This window comes from Capricornis sumatraensis, chromosome 9 (assembly GCF_032405125.1).
Source record: "Capricornis sumatraensis isolate serow.1 chromosome 9, serow.2, whole genome shotgun sequence".
Taxonomy (NCBI): domain Eukaryota; kingdom Metazoa; phylum Chordata; class Mammalia; order Artiodactyla; family Bovidae; genus Capricornis; species Capricornis sumatraensis.
Window position 1 is genome coordinate 17,515,970 of NC_091077.1, and position 16,073 is coordinate 17,532,042.

The 16,073-nt window shown below is 39.7% G+C and overlaps 1 protein-coding gene across 1 annotated transcript in view; it reads right to left on the bottom strand.

The window, feature by feature from the left end:
• ADGRE1 (adhesion G protein-coupled receptor E1) overlaps positions 1-16,073 on the bottom strand; it is a 119,929-nt gene that overhangs the window by 12,551 nt on the left and 91,305 nt on the right. The window contains exons 11-15 of the mRNA XM_068980996.1: positions 10,229-10,406; positions 9,030-9,149; positions 4,904-5,103; positions 4,073-4,243; positions 1,262-1,456 (exon numbers count right to left, since the gene is read on the bottom strand). Coding sequence (XP_068837097.1) covers positions 1,262-1,456; positions 4,073-4,243; positions 4,904-5,103; positions 9,030-9,149; positions 10,229-10,406 — 864 coding nt within the window. The remainder of the gene's footprint in view (positions 1-1,261; positions 1,457-4,072; positions 4,244-4,903; positions 5,104-9,029; positions 9,150-10,228; positions 10,407-16,073) is intronic.

Consider the following 16,073-nt stretch of genomic DNA (forward strand, 5'->3'; position numbering starts at 1 on the left):
TTTATATGTGGAATCTAAACTATGATACAAACGAACACAGACATAGAGAACAGACTCATTGTTGCCAAGCCGCGGGGAGGGAGAGGGATGGACTGGGAGTCTGGGGTTGTTAGATGCAAACTATTAAATTTAGAATGGATAGACACAAGGTCCTACCGTACAGCACAGAGAACTACGCTGAACATCCTGTGATAAACCATAATGGAAAAGAATGTTAAGAAAGAATGTACATATGTATATAAATGAGTCACTTTGTTGTATAGCAGAGATTGCCACAACACTGTAAATCAACTATATTTCAGTTTTTAAACAAAGAATTTCTCAACTGTAGAAGGCAATGGCACCCCACTCCAGTACTCTTGCCTGGAAAATCCCATGGATGGAGGAGCCTGGTAGGCTATAGTCCATGGGGTCACGAAGAGTCAGACATGACTGAGCGACTTCACTTTCTCATTTCACCTTCATTCACTGGAGAAGGAAATGGCAACCCACTCCAGTGTTCTTGGCTGGAGAATCCCAGGGACAGGGGAGCCTGGTGGGCTGCCGTCTGTGGGGTTGCACAGAGTCGGACACGACTGAAGCGCCTTAGCAGCAGCAGCAGCAGCAGCAGCATTACTAATATTTATAACACTGCTACTGCTGTGCTGTGTACGGTTATGTCTGACTCTCTGTAACCTCAGAGGAGCCCACCAGGCTCCTCTGTCCATGGGATTCTCCAGGCAGGAATGAAATGGGTAACCATTTCTCCCTCCAGGGATCTTCCTAATCCAGGGATTGAACCTGGGTCTCCTGTGACTCCTGTACTGGCAGGGGGATTCTTTACTAACTGAGCCACCTGGGAAGTCCCTATTTGTAACACTATTGCCTCGTTATTTTCTGCAATGGGTAGATGAGGGAGACTGTCTTGTGCACTGTAAGATGTTTAGCAGCATCCCCTCCCAAAGGTGACTACTAACAGCATCTCCATATATTGCCAAGTGTCCCCTGAGGGCACAGAATCAGCCCGGGTAAGAACCAAAGGCTTAAAGAGTAGGAAGAGAGACCACCCCCATACACAACATGATCAGGAAAATCATTCAAAACTGAGACCTATCATAAGAAGGCATCAACTAGAAGCTGGCGGATGAGTACGGGAAGAGGGGAAAGCACGTGCAAAGGTCCTGAGGTGGAAACTAGCTTTGAGGGAGTTAGGTGAGGATGAGCAGAAGCAGATGGGGAGATGATGGGGATGGATGGGGACAAAGCCGGAGGGATACGAGACCTGGTTGTCGGTCTTGTCTGCACCAGTGAGAAACAGTATCTTGGCCAAGAAGAGGCATATGCAGAGGTGCAGGTGGATGTAGGTGTTCTGGTTTCGGAGGGTACGACACAGAAGGAAGGTGATGATGGCCACGGCAAGACACACCAGTGAGATGATCGTGCCCACATGACTAATGAGGTACAGGGTGAACTCCATCTGTCAGAAAAGAGATACACTGTTGGCCTCAGAGAATGACCAGTTATAACCCCCAGGCAGGAAAAAGAACTCTCCAGACTCTTGGCTTGGGTATATAGAGCTTGGAAGCTTTTTCTCCCTCGGGCGCTCGGTGGTGTGAACTAGATATTGCTCATCATCACCCTTCGGCGTCCATCAGCACCCATTCTCATCCCTCTCCTATGTCTTATTCCTATAGGGTAAGACATCTGCAAACTGCATTTCCCATAACCTCTTGGGGCTAAGGTCCTGAACATCATTTAGGTTCTCCAGTGAGATGCACACATGAAGGTTTTAAAAGGCAGGATGGAGGCAGATACCAGTTTTCTGCAGACAGGAGTGAGCTATGGCTGGACTCCACATTCCGACTATCCGATCTTTAATTTCATGGATGTGGGGTGAAATGCCAAAGGTAATTTATGACCTCTGGGTTTCAGCTGCAGAGGGGGTGATCTTGAAGCCAAATTCAAGTGGCAGAACCCCTTACTTCAAGTCCTCCATCCCTTCCAAGATTTCTGTGAGCATCTAAGCCCCTGTATTAAATACTTTCCTGCTTGACATACCTTGAGAGGTTCCTGTTACCTGCACTGAAACAAGACTGATAATAGGTGTTCCAAGATGCTCCAACTTCCAGGAGTGGAGGTGACAAGTTGAGTCCTTCCCTATGCCATTATTTGTAATTAATTTTATTGGGGTGCTTTCTGTGTGTTAAAGATATGCCAGGCACCAGCTTCTCTATGATGTTGTGATGTAGTGGTTAAGGCTACAATTCTGCCAGTTTCTGGCTGTTTAAGCTTGGGCAAGATACTTAACTGCTCCGTGCCCATTTCCTCCTCTGTTAAAATGAGGATACTAACAGTAATGATCATGTGGAATAATTCCAAGAGGATTCAATGAAAATGCTTAAAGTACTTACAACAGTGCAGAAAACATGCATAAATGTTCATTTTCATCATCATTTTTCTCTTTTTCCCTAATTAAATGCTGATGCTTTTAATTTTTTGTTTTTGTCTTTTGGCCACACCTTGTGGTATCTCAGTTCCTAGGCCAGAGATGGAACCCAGGACATGGAAGTGAAAGTGGTGAGTCCTAATCACTGGACTGCCAGGGAACTCCTGAGTCATCATTTTTCTCTTGTTCTCATTTTTAAGATGAAAAAATTTGGCTTAGCTCAGAGAGGCTGAGTGATATGCCAATGGAAACACAGCTCTGAAGTGATTGAGATGGGACCTGAAACTAAGCTATTCTTGCTCTGGATCGAATTTTCTTAAGTCTTAAGCCTAACATTCCTCTAAGTAGCAATTTAGGACCTGCTTGGCAGAGAACTGAACTTGGGATCCTGCTATAGGCAAGGATACCCATCACAGCACTAAGGAGCCTGTCTTTCCTCTCTACCAAATCTAACTTCTCACCAAGTCTTATTTCATGTTCCACCTCCTCCCGGACTTAACCCCAGTTCTCAGTGACACAACTCTCAGTTTCTGTAACACAAATTCTTGCACCATTTACAGGCAGACCTCAGAGACAGTGCAGGTTCAATTCCAGACCACCGTAATAAAGCAAATATTGGTAATAAAATGAGTCACATGAATTTTTATCTCCCAGTGCATATAAAAGTTATATTTACATGCCATCATACTCACCATACACATTTAAAGTGTATAGTAGCATATGTCTGGAAAATGTAGATACCTTTATTAAAAAATACTTTATTGCTAAAAGATGCTACCATCATCTGAGCCTTCAGTGAGTCATAATCTTTTCGCTGGTGGAAGGTTTGAGATATTGCGAGAATGACCAAAATGTGACACAAAGACATGAAGTGAGCAAATGCTGTTGGGAAAGCAGTGTTAACAGACTTGCTCAATGCACACAGGGTTGCCACAAACCTTCAATTTGTTTTCTCTTTTTTTTGAAAAAAAAAAAAAGTGATATCTACAAAGTGAAATAAAATGAAGTATGCCTATAGACGATTTTGTAGAAAAAGACCTCTGGACTGAGACCATCCTGGGTTTGAATCCCATCTCTACTAATTACTGGCTTCATGACTAAACAGACTATTGAAGTCCAGCCTCCTGTCCTGAAAAGTGCATCTAAAAACAGCTAAAGAGTCAGGCACATAGTGTGTGTTAAGGCGCTTCAGTCGTGTCTGACACTTTTCGACCCCATGGACTATATCCTGCCAGGCTCCTCTGTCCATGGGATTCTCCAGGCAAGAATACTGGAATGAGTTGCCATATCCTTCTCCAGGGGATCTTCCCAATCCAGGGGTCAAACCCACATCACTTTATATCTCCTGCATTGGCAGGTGGGTTCTTTACCACTAGTGCCACCTGGGAAGCCCAGGTGCTCTGTAAGTGGGGTTTCTGGTTATTATTGTGCCTGCACCTGTTTAGGGTCAGTTCTCACTTCATATATAAGTGTCATAGCTTCGCAACCAGACCATGAATTCTCTAAGGGCAGAGATACGGCACACACCCCTTCTGTCCCCATGACTCCCTCCCACAATGCCCAATTCCATGAGAGGCACACAATGAATGTTAATCAGTATTTTCCCATTGGATTTGAGGACCCAGACTACAGAGCGCCATTACTGACCGTGACCTCCCCAGAAGCCATGATGACGGCCAAGTTCACCATTCGATTACAGCCACAGACAGTATGTGTCTTGGAAGCTTCAAGGAGCACACAGCCTGATGGTGTCCATCTGCCTCCCTCCACATCCGGTCTCCAGGAAACGCAGATAGCACTCTCAAAATCCTGCTTTGGCTGAAAATTCAGAGCCTTTAGTTGCCTGAGAATCCATCTTGAATGGATTCAACCTGACCAGCCTCAAGAAGATGTGGGCACGTTCTCTACAGAATGGAGAAAAATGCTGATATTTCAACATGCAGTGATAAAAAGAAATGTCTTGGGTGCCAGACCTGTATCCATTATTAACTTGGTTATAATTAATATAAATAAAGTTCATGTAAATGTTCCTGCATCAGTGTTACTTAATCTAACCTCAACCTTTCCCATTGATGAATGGAAAAATGCCACATTGAAATAGAAGAGCTCATTTTTCTAGCAGTGGATTTTGGGAAGTGGTTGAGTTATCCGAAACTGTGGACACTTGCTGCTTAATGTTGTCACTAAGTCATGTCTGACTCTTTGCGAATCCATGGACTGTAGCCCACCAGGCTCCCCTGTCCATGGGATTTTTCCGGGAAAGAATACTGGAGTGGGTTGACATTTCCTTCTCCAGGGGAATGTTCCAACCCAGGGATCAAACCCACATCTCCTGCGTTAGCAGGTAGCTTCTTCATCACTGAGCCACCAGGGAAGCTCTGCTTAATGGGTCCCTGTCAAAAAATGAGAGTTTAGCCAATAGAGGATGTGGAGTTCCCAGTAGATAGCTGGGGGCCCAGTGAAAACCCTGTCACCAACCTTGATGTTCTCCAGAGTGTAGATGACTGGTTTAGAGAACCCGTCTTTCTTCCCTCCTGTTATGATGCCCCCAACAACGCGAGAATTCATCTTCAGCTTCTTCTTAGAGCTGGCCCAGGGGATCTGAAGATCTTGCAAGAAGCGCTCATCCAAAATAGACTCCATGCCCGCAAAGGAAACGAAAGCCACCGCGTTGATCCCTGAAATTTCCCCCAAATTAAAAAAAAGCCAATCATTTGCTTAGTAGCTATTACAGATGACCCAACTCATCCACACATACACACATACTTTAATATCTCACATATTTCTGCACCTTCACTGGCCTTCTCTGAGGACTGAAACACCAGTGGACTTCCAGATAGTTAACTCTCATCAGAAACTTTAAAAAAAATCTGAGACTTCCCTGGTGGTCCAATGGTTAAGAATCTACCTCGCAGTGTAGGGGACTCAGGTTTGATCCCTGGTCAAGGAACTAAGATCCCACAAGCCGCAGGAGTCCAAGCACCAGAAGTAGAGAGACCATGTGCCACAACAGAGCCTCAACACAGCCAAATAAATAAATTAACTTGAAAAAAAATCCTGAGGTGGTATTACCTAAAAAAAAAAAAAACCTTGGCTACATTTAAAAATTAATTTGAATTTGTGCTGTTTTTAAGGGACGATTCAACTCAGCAGTGGGAAATAAGTTTCCCTTCTCATATTTATGGTTATTGTTGTTCAGTCTCTTTCGTGGGCTTCCCCTTTCATTGTTGGTGGTCTGTGTCCTAGCCTGTTCCTGGGCCATCCAGACAGCATATAGATCATGGGAGTGATGAACAATGACCTACAAGCCAATCTGGCCATCATTGCTTTTTTTTTTTAATTAAAAAAATGTTTTAGGCTGTGCCGGTCTTTGTGGCTGCAAGCAGGCTTTATCTAGCTGCAGGGAGTAGGGATACTCTCCACTTGCAAGGCAAGGGCTTCTCATTGTGGTGGCTTCTCTTGTTGTAGAGCATGGGCTCTAGGGCATGCAGGCTGCAGTAGCCCCAGTGAATGGGCTCAGTAGTGGTGGCACACAGGCTTCATTTCCCTGTGGCATGTACGATCTTCTCTGACCTAGGATCAAACCCACGTCTCCTGCATTGGTAGGTGGATTCTTAACCAATGGACCTTAAGGGTAGTCCCCATTGCCTGTTTTTTGGTGTGTGTGTGTGAATAAAAATTTCACTGCAACACAGTCTCACCCATTAATTTACATATGGCCTAGGAATGCTTTTGCGCACCCTGAGGACACAGTTGCAAGAGTTGCAACAGATCCTATCGCGCTCAACGCCTTGAACATTTACTAACCACGGTTTACAGGAAGCATTTGCTAATTCCTGATACAGATTAGCACTGTATGTTAGAAATTTAGTATGAGTCACATGTGTAATTTGAAATTTTCCAGTAACCACATTTCAGAACAGTAAAAAAAAAAAGGTGGGGGGATTATTTAAGTTATATATTAACTCACTACCTGCAAAATATTTTCATTTCAACATGTAGTCATTCTAAAAATTATTAATAAGATATTTTAATTCCTTCATCTTTTGGCACCAAGACATTGAAATCCAGTTTGTATATTACACTCACAGTCTAACCACACTTAAAGCTCTCAATAACAAAATGTGACCAATGGCTGCTGACTAGACAGGAAACATCTTGTCACTCCCATATTGTAAGATTATTTTTAAATTAATTTTTTGTTGAGATATAGTTGATGTACAATGTTGTGTTAGTTTCTGCTGTGTACCAATGTAAATCAGCCATTGTCATTCAGTCTCTAAGCCGTGTCTGACTCTTTGCCACCCCATGGACTGTAGCACAACAAGCTTCCCTATCCCTCACTATCTCCTGGAGTTTGCTCAAACTCCTGTCCATTGAGTCAGTGATGCCATCCTACCATCTCATCCTTTGTCACCCCCTTCTCCTCCTACCCTCAGTCTTTCCCAGCATCAGGGTCTTTTGCATAGACCTGCCATACATATACAAATATCTACACTCTTCCAGACTCTACTCCCAGAGATTATTTAATGTCTGACTTCCCTAGAAGATGGTAAACTCCCTGAGGGCATGGGCTATTTCTGCCTCTATCACTATTTTATTTTCAATAAATACTTGCAACCCCGTGGACTGTAGTCCACCAGGCTCCTCCGTCCATGGGTCTCTCCAGGCAAGAATACTGGAGTGGGTTGCCATTTCCTTCTCCAGGGGATCTTCCCAACCCAGGGATCGAACCTAGGTCTCCCATATTAGAGGCAGACGCTTTAACCTCTGAGCCACGAGGGAATATAAATATTTGCTCAAAATAATAAAAAATTAAAGTTAAAAAATAAAGGCACCCCAATGTTCATTGCAGCAATATTTACAAGAGCCAAAGCATGGAAGCAATCTTTTTTTGTTGTTTGGGTTTTCTTTTTTTTTTTAACTTTTTAAAAAATTTATTTATTTTAATGGGAGGCTAATTACTTTACAATATTGTAGTGGTTTTGCCATACATTGACATGAATCAGCCATGGGTTTACATGTGCTCCCCATTCTGAACCCCCCTCCCCTTTCCCTCCCAATCCCATCCCATCCCTCTGGGTCATCCCAGTGCACCAGCCCTGAGCACCCTGTCTCATGCATCGAACCTGGACTGGTGATCTGTTTCACCTATGATAATGTACATGTTTCAATGTTATTCTCTCAGATCATCCCACCCTTGCCTCCTCCCACAGAGTCCAAAAGACTGTTCTATACATCTGTGTCTCTTTTGCTGTCTTGCATATAGGGTTATTGTTAACATCTTTCTGAATTCCATATATATGTGTTAGTATACTGTATTGGTGTTTTTCTTTCTTGCTTACTTCACTCTGTATAATTGGCTCCAGATTCATCCACCTCATTAGAACTGATTCAAATGTATTCTTTTTAATGGCTGAGTAATATTCCATTGTGTATATGTACCACAGCTTTCTTATCCATTCGTCTGCTGATGGATATCTAGGTTGCTTCCATGTCCTGGCTATTATAAACAGTGCTGTGATGAACACTGGGGTACACGTGTCTCTTTCAATTCTGGTTTCTTCAGTGTGTGGCATAGAAGTAATCTAAATATCCATGGACAGATGAATGGATAAAGAAGATATGGTACATATAAACAATGGAATACTACTCGGCCATAAAAAAGAATGAAATAATGCCATTTGCATTAACATGGATGGAGCTGGAGATTATCAAACAACGTAAGTCAGACAGAGGAAATAAACCATAGGATGTCACTTATATGCAGAATTTAAAAAAAACTGATCCAAATGAATTTATTTACAAAACTGAAACAGACTTGCAGACGTAGAGAATGAATTTATGGTAACTGCGTGGATCGGGATGGGGAGAGTCTGGGGAAAGGATACGAAGGGGGAGTCTGGGATTGATAGGAACACACTGCTCTATTTGAAACAGATAACCAACAAAATATTGTTTTTGTTGTGCTCAGTCGAGTCTGACCTGACTCTTTGCTACCCCGTGGACTATAGCCCACCAGGCTCCTCTGTCCATGGGATTTCCCAGGCAAGAATACTGGAGTGGGTCACCACTTTCTCTTCCAGAGTATCTTCCTGGCCCAGGGATTGAACCCACATCTCTTGCATCTCCTGCGCTAACAGGCAGAGTCTACCACTAGTGCCACCTGGGAAGCCCAACCAATAAGGGCTTGCTATAAAAATTTTGTTTAATTTTAAAAAGGTCTAAAAAGCAGTCAATCCATGGGGAGGGTGGGAGGGAGGCTCAGGAGGGAAGGGATATATGAATACATATTGCTGATTCTGGAGAAGAAAATGGCAATCCACTCCAGTATTCTTGCCTGGGAAATCCCACGGATAAAGGAACCTGGTGGACTATACAGTACATGACGTCGCCAAGGGTCGGACATGACTAAGTGACTGAGCACACATATAGCTGATTCACTTTGTTGTACAGCAGAAATGAACACAACGTTGTAAAGCAAGTACACTCCAATTAAAAAACATTAAAAATTAAATTTTTCTAAAAAGCAATCAATCCATTAGTATTTGTTGCTTGAATGCACCATTACCCTCCTCTTTGTTTCTCAGGAATGGGTTTGTACCTGTGGATTCCGATTCTTCGATTGTGGAACACCAAATCTTCATTTCATCCCCTTTTGCTTTCAACTTAAATGTCTCGTTCTCTTTAGTGCATTCTTTGTCAATCACTTTGCTCTCGATATCTAAAAGGGAGAAAGGGAGAAGTGGCAGGAGCTCACCCAGAAAGTGGGATCTGAATTTGGTTTCTGGCCAAGAAACGAATGCATCTCTAGTTGTAAGCGAGGGAAAGAACAGAAAGAATGATGGGTCATGGGAAAGACCTTGAGGCCCTTGATTGGCAGGCAGATGGAGGCACCAAACAAATTTGAAACCCAGTTGGAACTCTAGGAGTAAGGGTTCACATCTCAGGAGATGCTTCAGGGAAAAATGACCTTGAAGTGAATGAGGATGGAAGATAACAGAGTCATGAGCCTCTGACTATGTCAAAGTTAGACTGGTTTTCCAAAACCAAAGGAAATCGGGAGGGTCTGGAGCAAGCCCAGCAGGGTGGAAAAGGGCTCAGGTTCTGCAGTCACAAACTAGGGGCCCAGCTCTACCACCCACCTGCTGTGTAAACTTGACCAGTGACTTAACCTCTCTGAGCCTCAGATTTCTTACCTGTAACATGGCAATAATTACAGGGCTTTTCATGAAAACAAGATAGGTAATGGAACCAGAGGTGTCCTTTAAAAATATAAGCTAGATGACACTGTGTTTATTCTCAAACTTTTCAATCCCACTCCCTCCCATTATCTCAAGTAAAATTGTGACTCCCTACTATGTGTTCAGTCACCTCCAACTCTTTGGGACCTCTTGGACTGTAGCCTGCCAGGCTCCTCCAACCATGGGATTTCCCAGGCAAGAATACTGAAGTGGATTGCCATTTCCTCCTCCAGGGGTTCTTCCTGACCTGGGGATCGAACCCAGGTGTCCCGCATTTCCTGCATTGCAAGCAGATTCTTTACCACTAAGATATCAGGGAAGCCTCCATTTGTCTACAAAATCTGCCTCTCTCTTTTCTGATCCCTTCTCCTACAGATTTTCCTGTGTTCCACTCTTCTTTAGGGCTTCCCAAGTGGTTCAGTGGTAAAGAATCCACCTGCCAATGCAGGAGACACAAGTTGGATGTGGTATATGAGAAAGCCATGGGGAATCACAATGTCAAAGTCACTCACCTAAGTCAGCCCCCGGATGTGACCTTGACACCAAAGGTATATCCTACCTAAATGTTTCGTCTGAATAGTCTGACTGACATTTGCTGAGGGTTTCAGAAAAGCTGCCAACGTGGTGCTTTGCACGCTCTCCAGCAAGACTGTGGCCAGCGTAGAGGTCTCTTCTTTGGTGAAGTTGGACCACTTGGATGTGTTTTCAATCACAGAGGCAAATTTCTTAGCTGTATTCTGCAAGGAAAGGTATGTGTTTGCTCTTTCTCTCATCAGTGAAACAGCAGTTGTCCCCCGTCTCTCACCATGAGAATGGGTTGACAGTCTGGGATGATGAAGAATTTGAAAGGCCATTCACTAGGGACTTCCCTGGTGGCCAGTGGTTAAGACGCCTCCATACAGTGCAGGTGGCGTGGGTTCCATCCCTGGTTGGGAAGCTAAGATTCCACATGTCCCACATCCCACACATCCCTGGTTGAGGAGTTAAGATCCTACACATCATCCTACATTCTTTTTTGTTTTTTGGCCAAAAAAAAAAAAAAACAAAAAAAAACCCCCAAACATAAGCAATATTGTAACGGATTCAATAAAGACTTTAAAAAAAATCTTAAAAGAAAAAGAAAAGACATTTCCTCAGCCTCTTTTTCCTGATTCAGGAAGCCCTACTGGGGATGCAACTTGGCGTGCAGTAAGTCAGCACTTGTTGCCTTATAAATGACATGTACCCTTTTGACTCAGCAATTTCCCTTCCGGGAATTCCCTCCTTCAAGAAATACTTTAAAATTGTGCAAGAATCTTGTGTAATGATGTTCATCTCAGCATGGTTTTTGATAGCAAAAATCTGGAAAGCCTGAATGTCCAAGCAATTGGTTAAATAAAACATGCTAAAATCAAATCATGGTGATTTTGCAAAGCCCTGTCTGCCCAGCAGGTCCACTATCCTTTGGAGGCGCTAGGCTTGGGTAAACTGTAAGAGGGCCAACCTGGATCTGGGAATTGCGATCACAGCTAAGGGGACCAAGCTCTAAAATTCTATAAAGGAGTTCATGAGCTGGAATATTACCCTTAGGTACCTCAGTAACCCTATAAATCACCTAGTCTCCTCACCTCCTAGTGTTGGGGTACCCACTGCCAGCCTGCTTCCTTAGGCCAACTTACCTATGAACACCAGCACCCTCAACATAGCATTTTTGTACCGCTTGGGATTCCTCTGGCTTGGGGTGAGAAATAATTGGGAAGAGCTGAGATACGAGCCCTAGGTGTTTGTTCAGTTTTTAAACAATAAATAAAATAAAATAAAATCATGGGATAGTGTGAAAGTGTTAGTCACTCAGTCATATCTGATTCTTTGTGACCCCATGGACTGTAGCCCACCAGGCGTCTCTGTCCATGGGATTTTCCAGGCAAGAATACTGGAGTGGGTAGCCATGCCTTTCTCCAGGGGATCTTCCATATACAGGGGAAGCTCCATATGCAGTTGCTAATAAAAGAATGATATAGCATACCCATATATATTAACAAGCAGAAAGGTTCATGAGCTATTTTTAAGTAAAGCAAAGTACAGAATCACATTTCTTGTTTTTTATCTGGTTTTGACATTTTCTCATTATATGAGATGTTACCACCGGGGAAATTTGGAAGTTTGCAAAGGATTCTGTCTATTTTTGCAACTTCCTGTGAGTCTACAATTATATTTCCTCTTAAAAAATTTTTATTTTATATTGGAGTATCATTGAGATCAGCCCTGGGATTTCTTTGGAGGGAATGATGCTGAAGCTGAAACTCCAGTACTTTCACCATCTCAGGTGAAGAGTTGACTCATTGGAAAAGACTCTGATGCTGGGAGGGATTGGGGGCAGGAGGAGAAGGGGATGACAGAGGATGAGATGGCTGGATGGCATCACTGACTCGATGGACGTGAGTTTGAGCGAACTCCGGGAGTTGGTGATGGACAGGGAGGCCTGGCGTGCTGCAATTCATGGGGTCGCAAAGAGTCGGACATGACTGAGCGACTGAACTGAACTGAACTGATCATTGATGAATAATATTGTGTTAGTTTCAGATGTACAGTAAAGTGATTCAGTGATACATGTACAAGTATCTATTCTTTTTCAAATTCTTCTCCCATTTAGGTTATTACAGAATATTGAGCAGAGTTTCCTGTGTTCTACAGGGAAAAGCCAGAAACTCTGGCTGTCTATTTTAAGCATAGCATTATGTACATGTCAATTCCAAACCCCCAATCTATATCTCTCCCCACCTATCCCCCCATAACCATAAGTTAGTTCTCTAAGTCTATAAATCTGTTACAGAACCATGTGTTATATTATCTCATTTTGCTTTTAAAACAGCAAGCATTTTAATTTAAACTTTCATATTTATGGTATTTATGTTTCTGGCACTAACTGAGATTTTAAAATAAATATAATTAATACTTATTGTGAACCAAGTATTGGTTATATAAATATTATTTAATTATATATGTTATATATTATTTTTATTTTATAAAATAATACATATTTATTATATACATTATTTATTTAATAATATATTATTTAATAAATGTTATATATTATATAAAATATATATGAATATTCATATACAAATATATATTATTTTAATATTATTTAATTTCTAATTAAATTAATTATATTTAACTTATATTATATACAGTATATATTATATTATATATAGTATGAAGTGAAGTGAAGTGAAATTGCTCAGTCGTGTCCGACTCTTTGCGACCCCATGGACTGTAGCCTACTAGGCTCCTCCATCCGTGGGATTTTCTAGGCAAGAGTACTGGAGTGGATTGCCGTTTCCTTCTCCAGGAGATCTTCCCAACCCAGGAATTGAACCCAGGTCTCCCGCATTGCAGGCAGACACTTTACCATCTGAGCCATATATTGCATTATATCATAATTTATATATTATATTATATATTATTATATATTTATATAGTATATAAATTGTATATAATATATAATTATATATATAAATAATATATAGTTTTTATATAGCATATGTAAATATTATATAATAATATATAATATATTCTATATAATCATATATAATATATAATAAAATATAATATATAACACACATATAATATGTATTTTATATTTATATTTTATATTTATTATATTTATATATTATATATTATTATATATTTCATATTTATATTCTATATATTCTATATATTCTATTATATATAATATATTTTATATACAATTTATATATTATATATTATTATATAATTATATTTATATTTTATATATTTTATATATTATACATCTTATATAAGATATATATGATATATACTATAAGATATATATTTATATATAAGATATCTTATATATCTTATATAATATAACATAATTTTAATATACATTATAATATAATATTTAATGTATAATATTATACAATATATATTATATATCATATTATATATGATATATAAACATAATATATATAATTTATATGTAGCATATATATTAAATTATGTATTATTATATATGATATATTTTATATATAATCTTATGTATTACTTAATTTTATGATAATATTATATATTATTTAATTATTACATATATTATTTAAATATTATATATTGTTTGAATAATATTATATATTGTTTGAATAATATTATATATTATTTAATTTTATGATAACTATGAAATAGAGGCTACTGTTAATACCACTTTGGATAGGAAAACATGAGTACATATCTTATAGGTAGCAGGACAAAGATTTGAACCTTGGGGATCTGACATCAGAGTTTGGATTCTTAATCACTGTTATAAACCACTCAGTAGGTACTCAATAAATGCTTCAATGTGTGTGTGTGTGTGTGTCTGTGCGCGCGTGCGGTGTGGATCTGTTTTCCATGTATTCACAAAGTAAAAAAAGATATGGAAAGATACACATCTAAAGGTTAACATTTGGTTCTGTCTAAGGAACAGAGTTAAGGAAAGAATAGCAATAATTATATTAATATTAATGCTGATACTATTTCTTCAATTGTTGATTATCAATAAGTTGACTATAAAATGTGACCCCAACAAAAAAAAATCAGAAAATAATTCACAACCTAAGAAATGAAGGGAAGAAATTTATTGAATCCAGTCCAATGGTGAAGGAAATTAACAGAAATCTTAGCAGGGAAACCAATTTCTATCTACCCAAATTTGATGATGAGAAGATGAAAAACTTCAGTAAAAACTGAGTCAGAGTGAAACTTGAGAGATGTTTGTCTGGGAAAAATAGAATGTACTGAGTTTTGTAACCATATCCCAAATGAAAGGTATGAATTTGGGGGTCCCTCTCCACTGAGGCAGCAGAAGAATCTCAACTAGAATCATCCTGAAAAAGTGTGATTCTCAATTCTGTAGCAGATGAAATAACATCAAAACTCCTTTTGACATTAAATGTATTCATCTTAGCTAGGAAGTTTATTTTATATCTTCAGAAAAGAAAAAAATGGCAGGCAGGCTAAAACTCCATAATAGTGAAACATGTGTGTTAATTTTAGGACATCTTTTAATCTTTTGGTTTAATGTGGAAATCTGTTCCTTAATGGTTGGAACAATTTGGTGTATTAGAGAAGGAAACCAACCAGATGATTTCATGCCAAAAAGCAATTAGACTTGTGATTTTTATCTGAACAATTTAAGATAATAATTTTAAGATTGACATAATGCATTGCACATTTTAAAAACCTGAATTATTATACTCATATGTGTGGTTGATTGGATTTATAAATCCTTTAAGAGCATAGTGAGGGCTTCTCAGGTGGTGCTAGTGGTAAAGAACCCGCCTGCCAACGCAGAAGACGTAAGAGATGCGGGTTCGATCAGGAAGATCCCCTGGAGGAGGAGATGGTAACCCATTCCAGTATTCTTGCCTGGGGAATTCCATGGACAGGGGAATCTGGCGGGCTATACTCCAAATGGTTGCAAAGAGTTGGACATGACTGAAGCGACTTGGCACACATGGCATGTAAGGGTATAGTAACCTTGCCTTAGGTTTGTAAATCTTCACTCAGTACTTAAAATTTGGTGAGAAATGAGACTATATGTAAACATGGTAGAAAATGTTTGCAGGAATTTAAATAAGTTTGTTGAAAGGGCTCATTGTTTATACAAATTTAATCTAAAAACTCCATGAATGAATATATAATTCATGAATAAATGTTATACTAATTAATTTAAAATTCACCAGAATACAAATGAAAGTGTTATTCTTATTTTCATTTAGATTTATCAATGAAATAACAACAACCATTAGTTGCAACTTAAAGACTTAACAGAAATTAATGTTTAATATCTGCAAATGTAGAGAACTATATTCAGTATCCTATGATAACTCCATAATGGAAAAGAATATTTTTTAAAATGTATATATGTGTGTAACTGAATCACTTTGCTGTATGACAGAAATTAACACAACACTGTAAACCAACTGTATATCAACAAAAAGATCTAAATAAAATCTGCAACTACAATGATCTAGTCATTCCACTTCTAGGTATTTACCCTGGAGAAATGAAAATTCAGATTCACACAAACACACACACGCACACACACAAATGTTTATCGTAGCTCTATTGACAATCACCAAAAGTTGAAGTGGGGGTGGAGGAATGAAGAGATCTTGGTCAGGTGGAAACAATTAAAATATCCTTCAAAGACGAGTGGATAAACCTGCTGTGGTCCACCCAGAAAAAGGGATACTACTCAGCCACAAAAAGGAGTGAAGCATTAACACATGCTACAAAGTGGATGAAACTTGAAAACACAGTGCTTACTGAGAGAAGCTAGACTCTAAAGGCCACTTATTGTGTGATTCCGTTTACAAAACATTCTTGAAAAGGTAAAACTAAAATGACAGAGAACAGATCAGGAA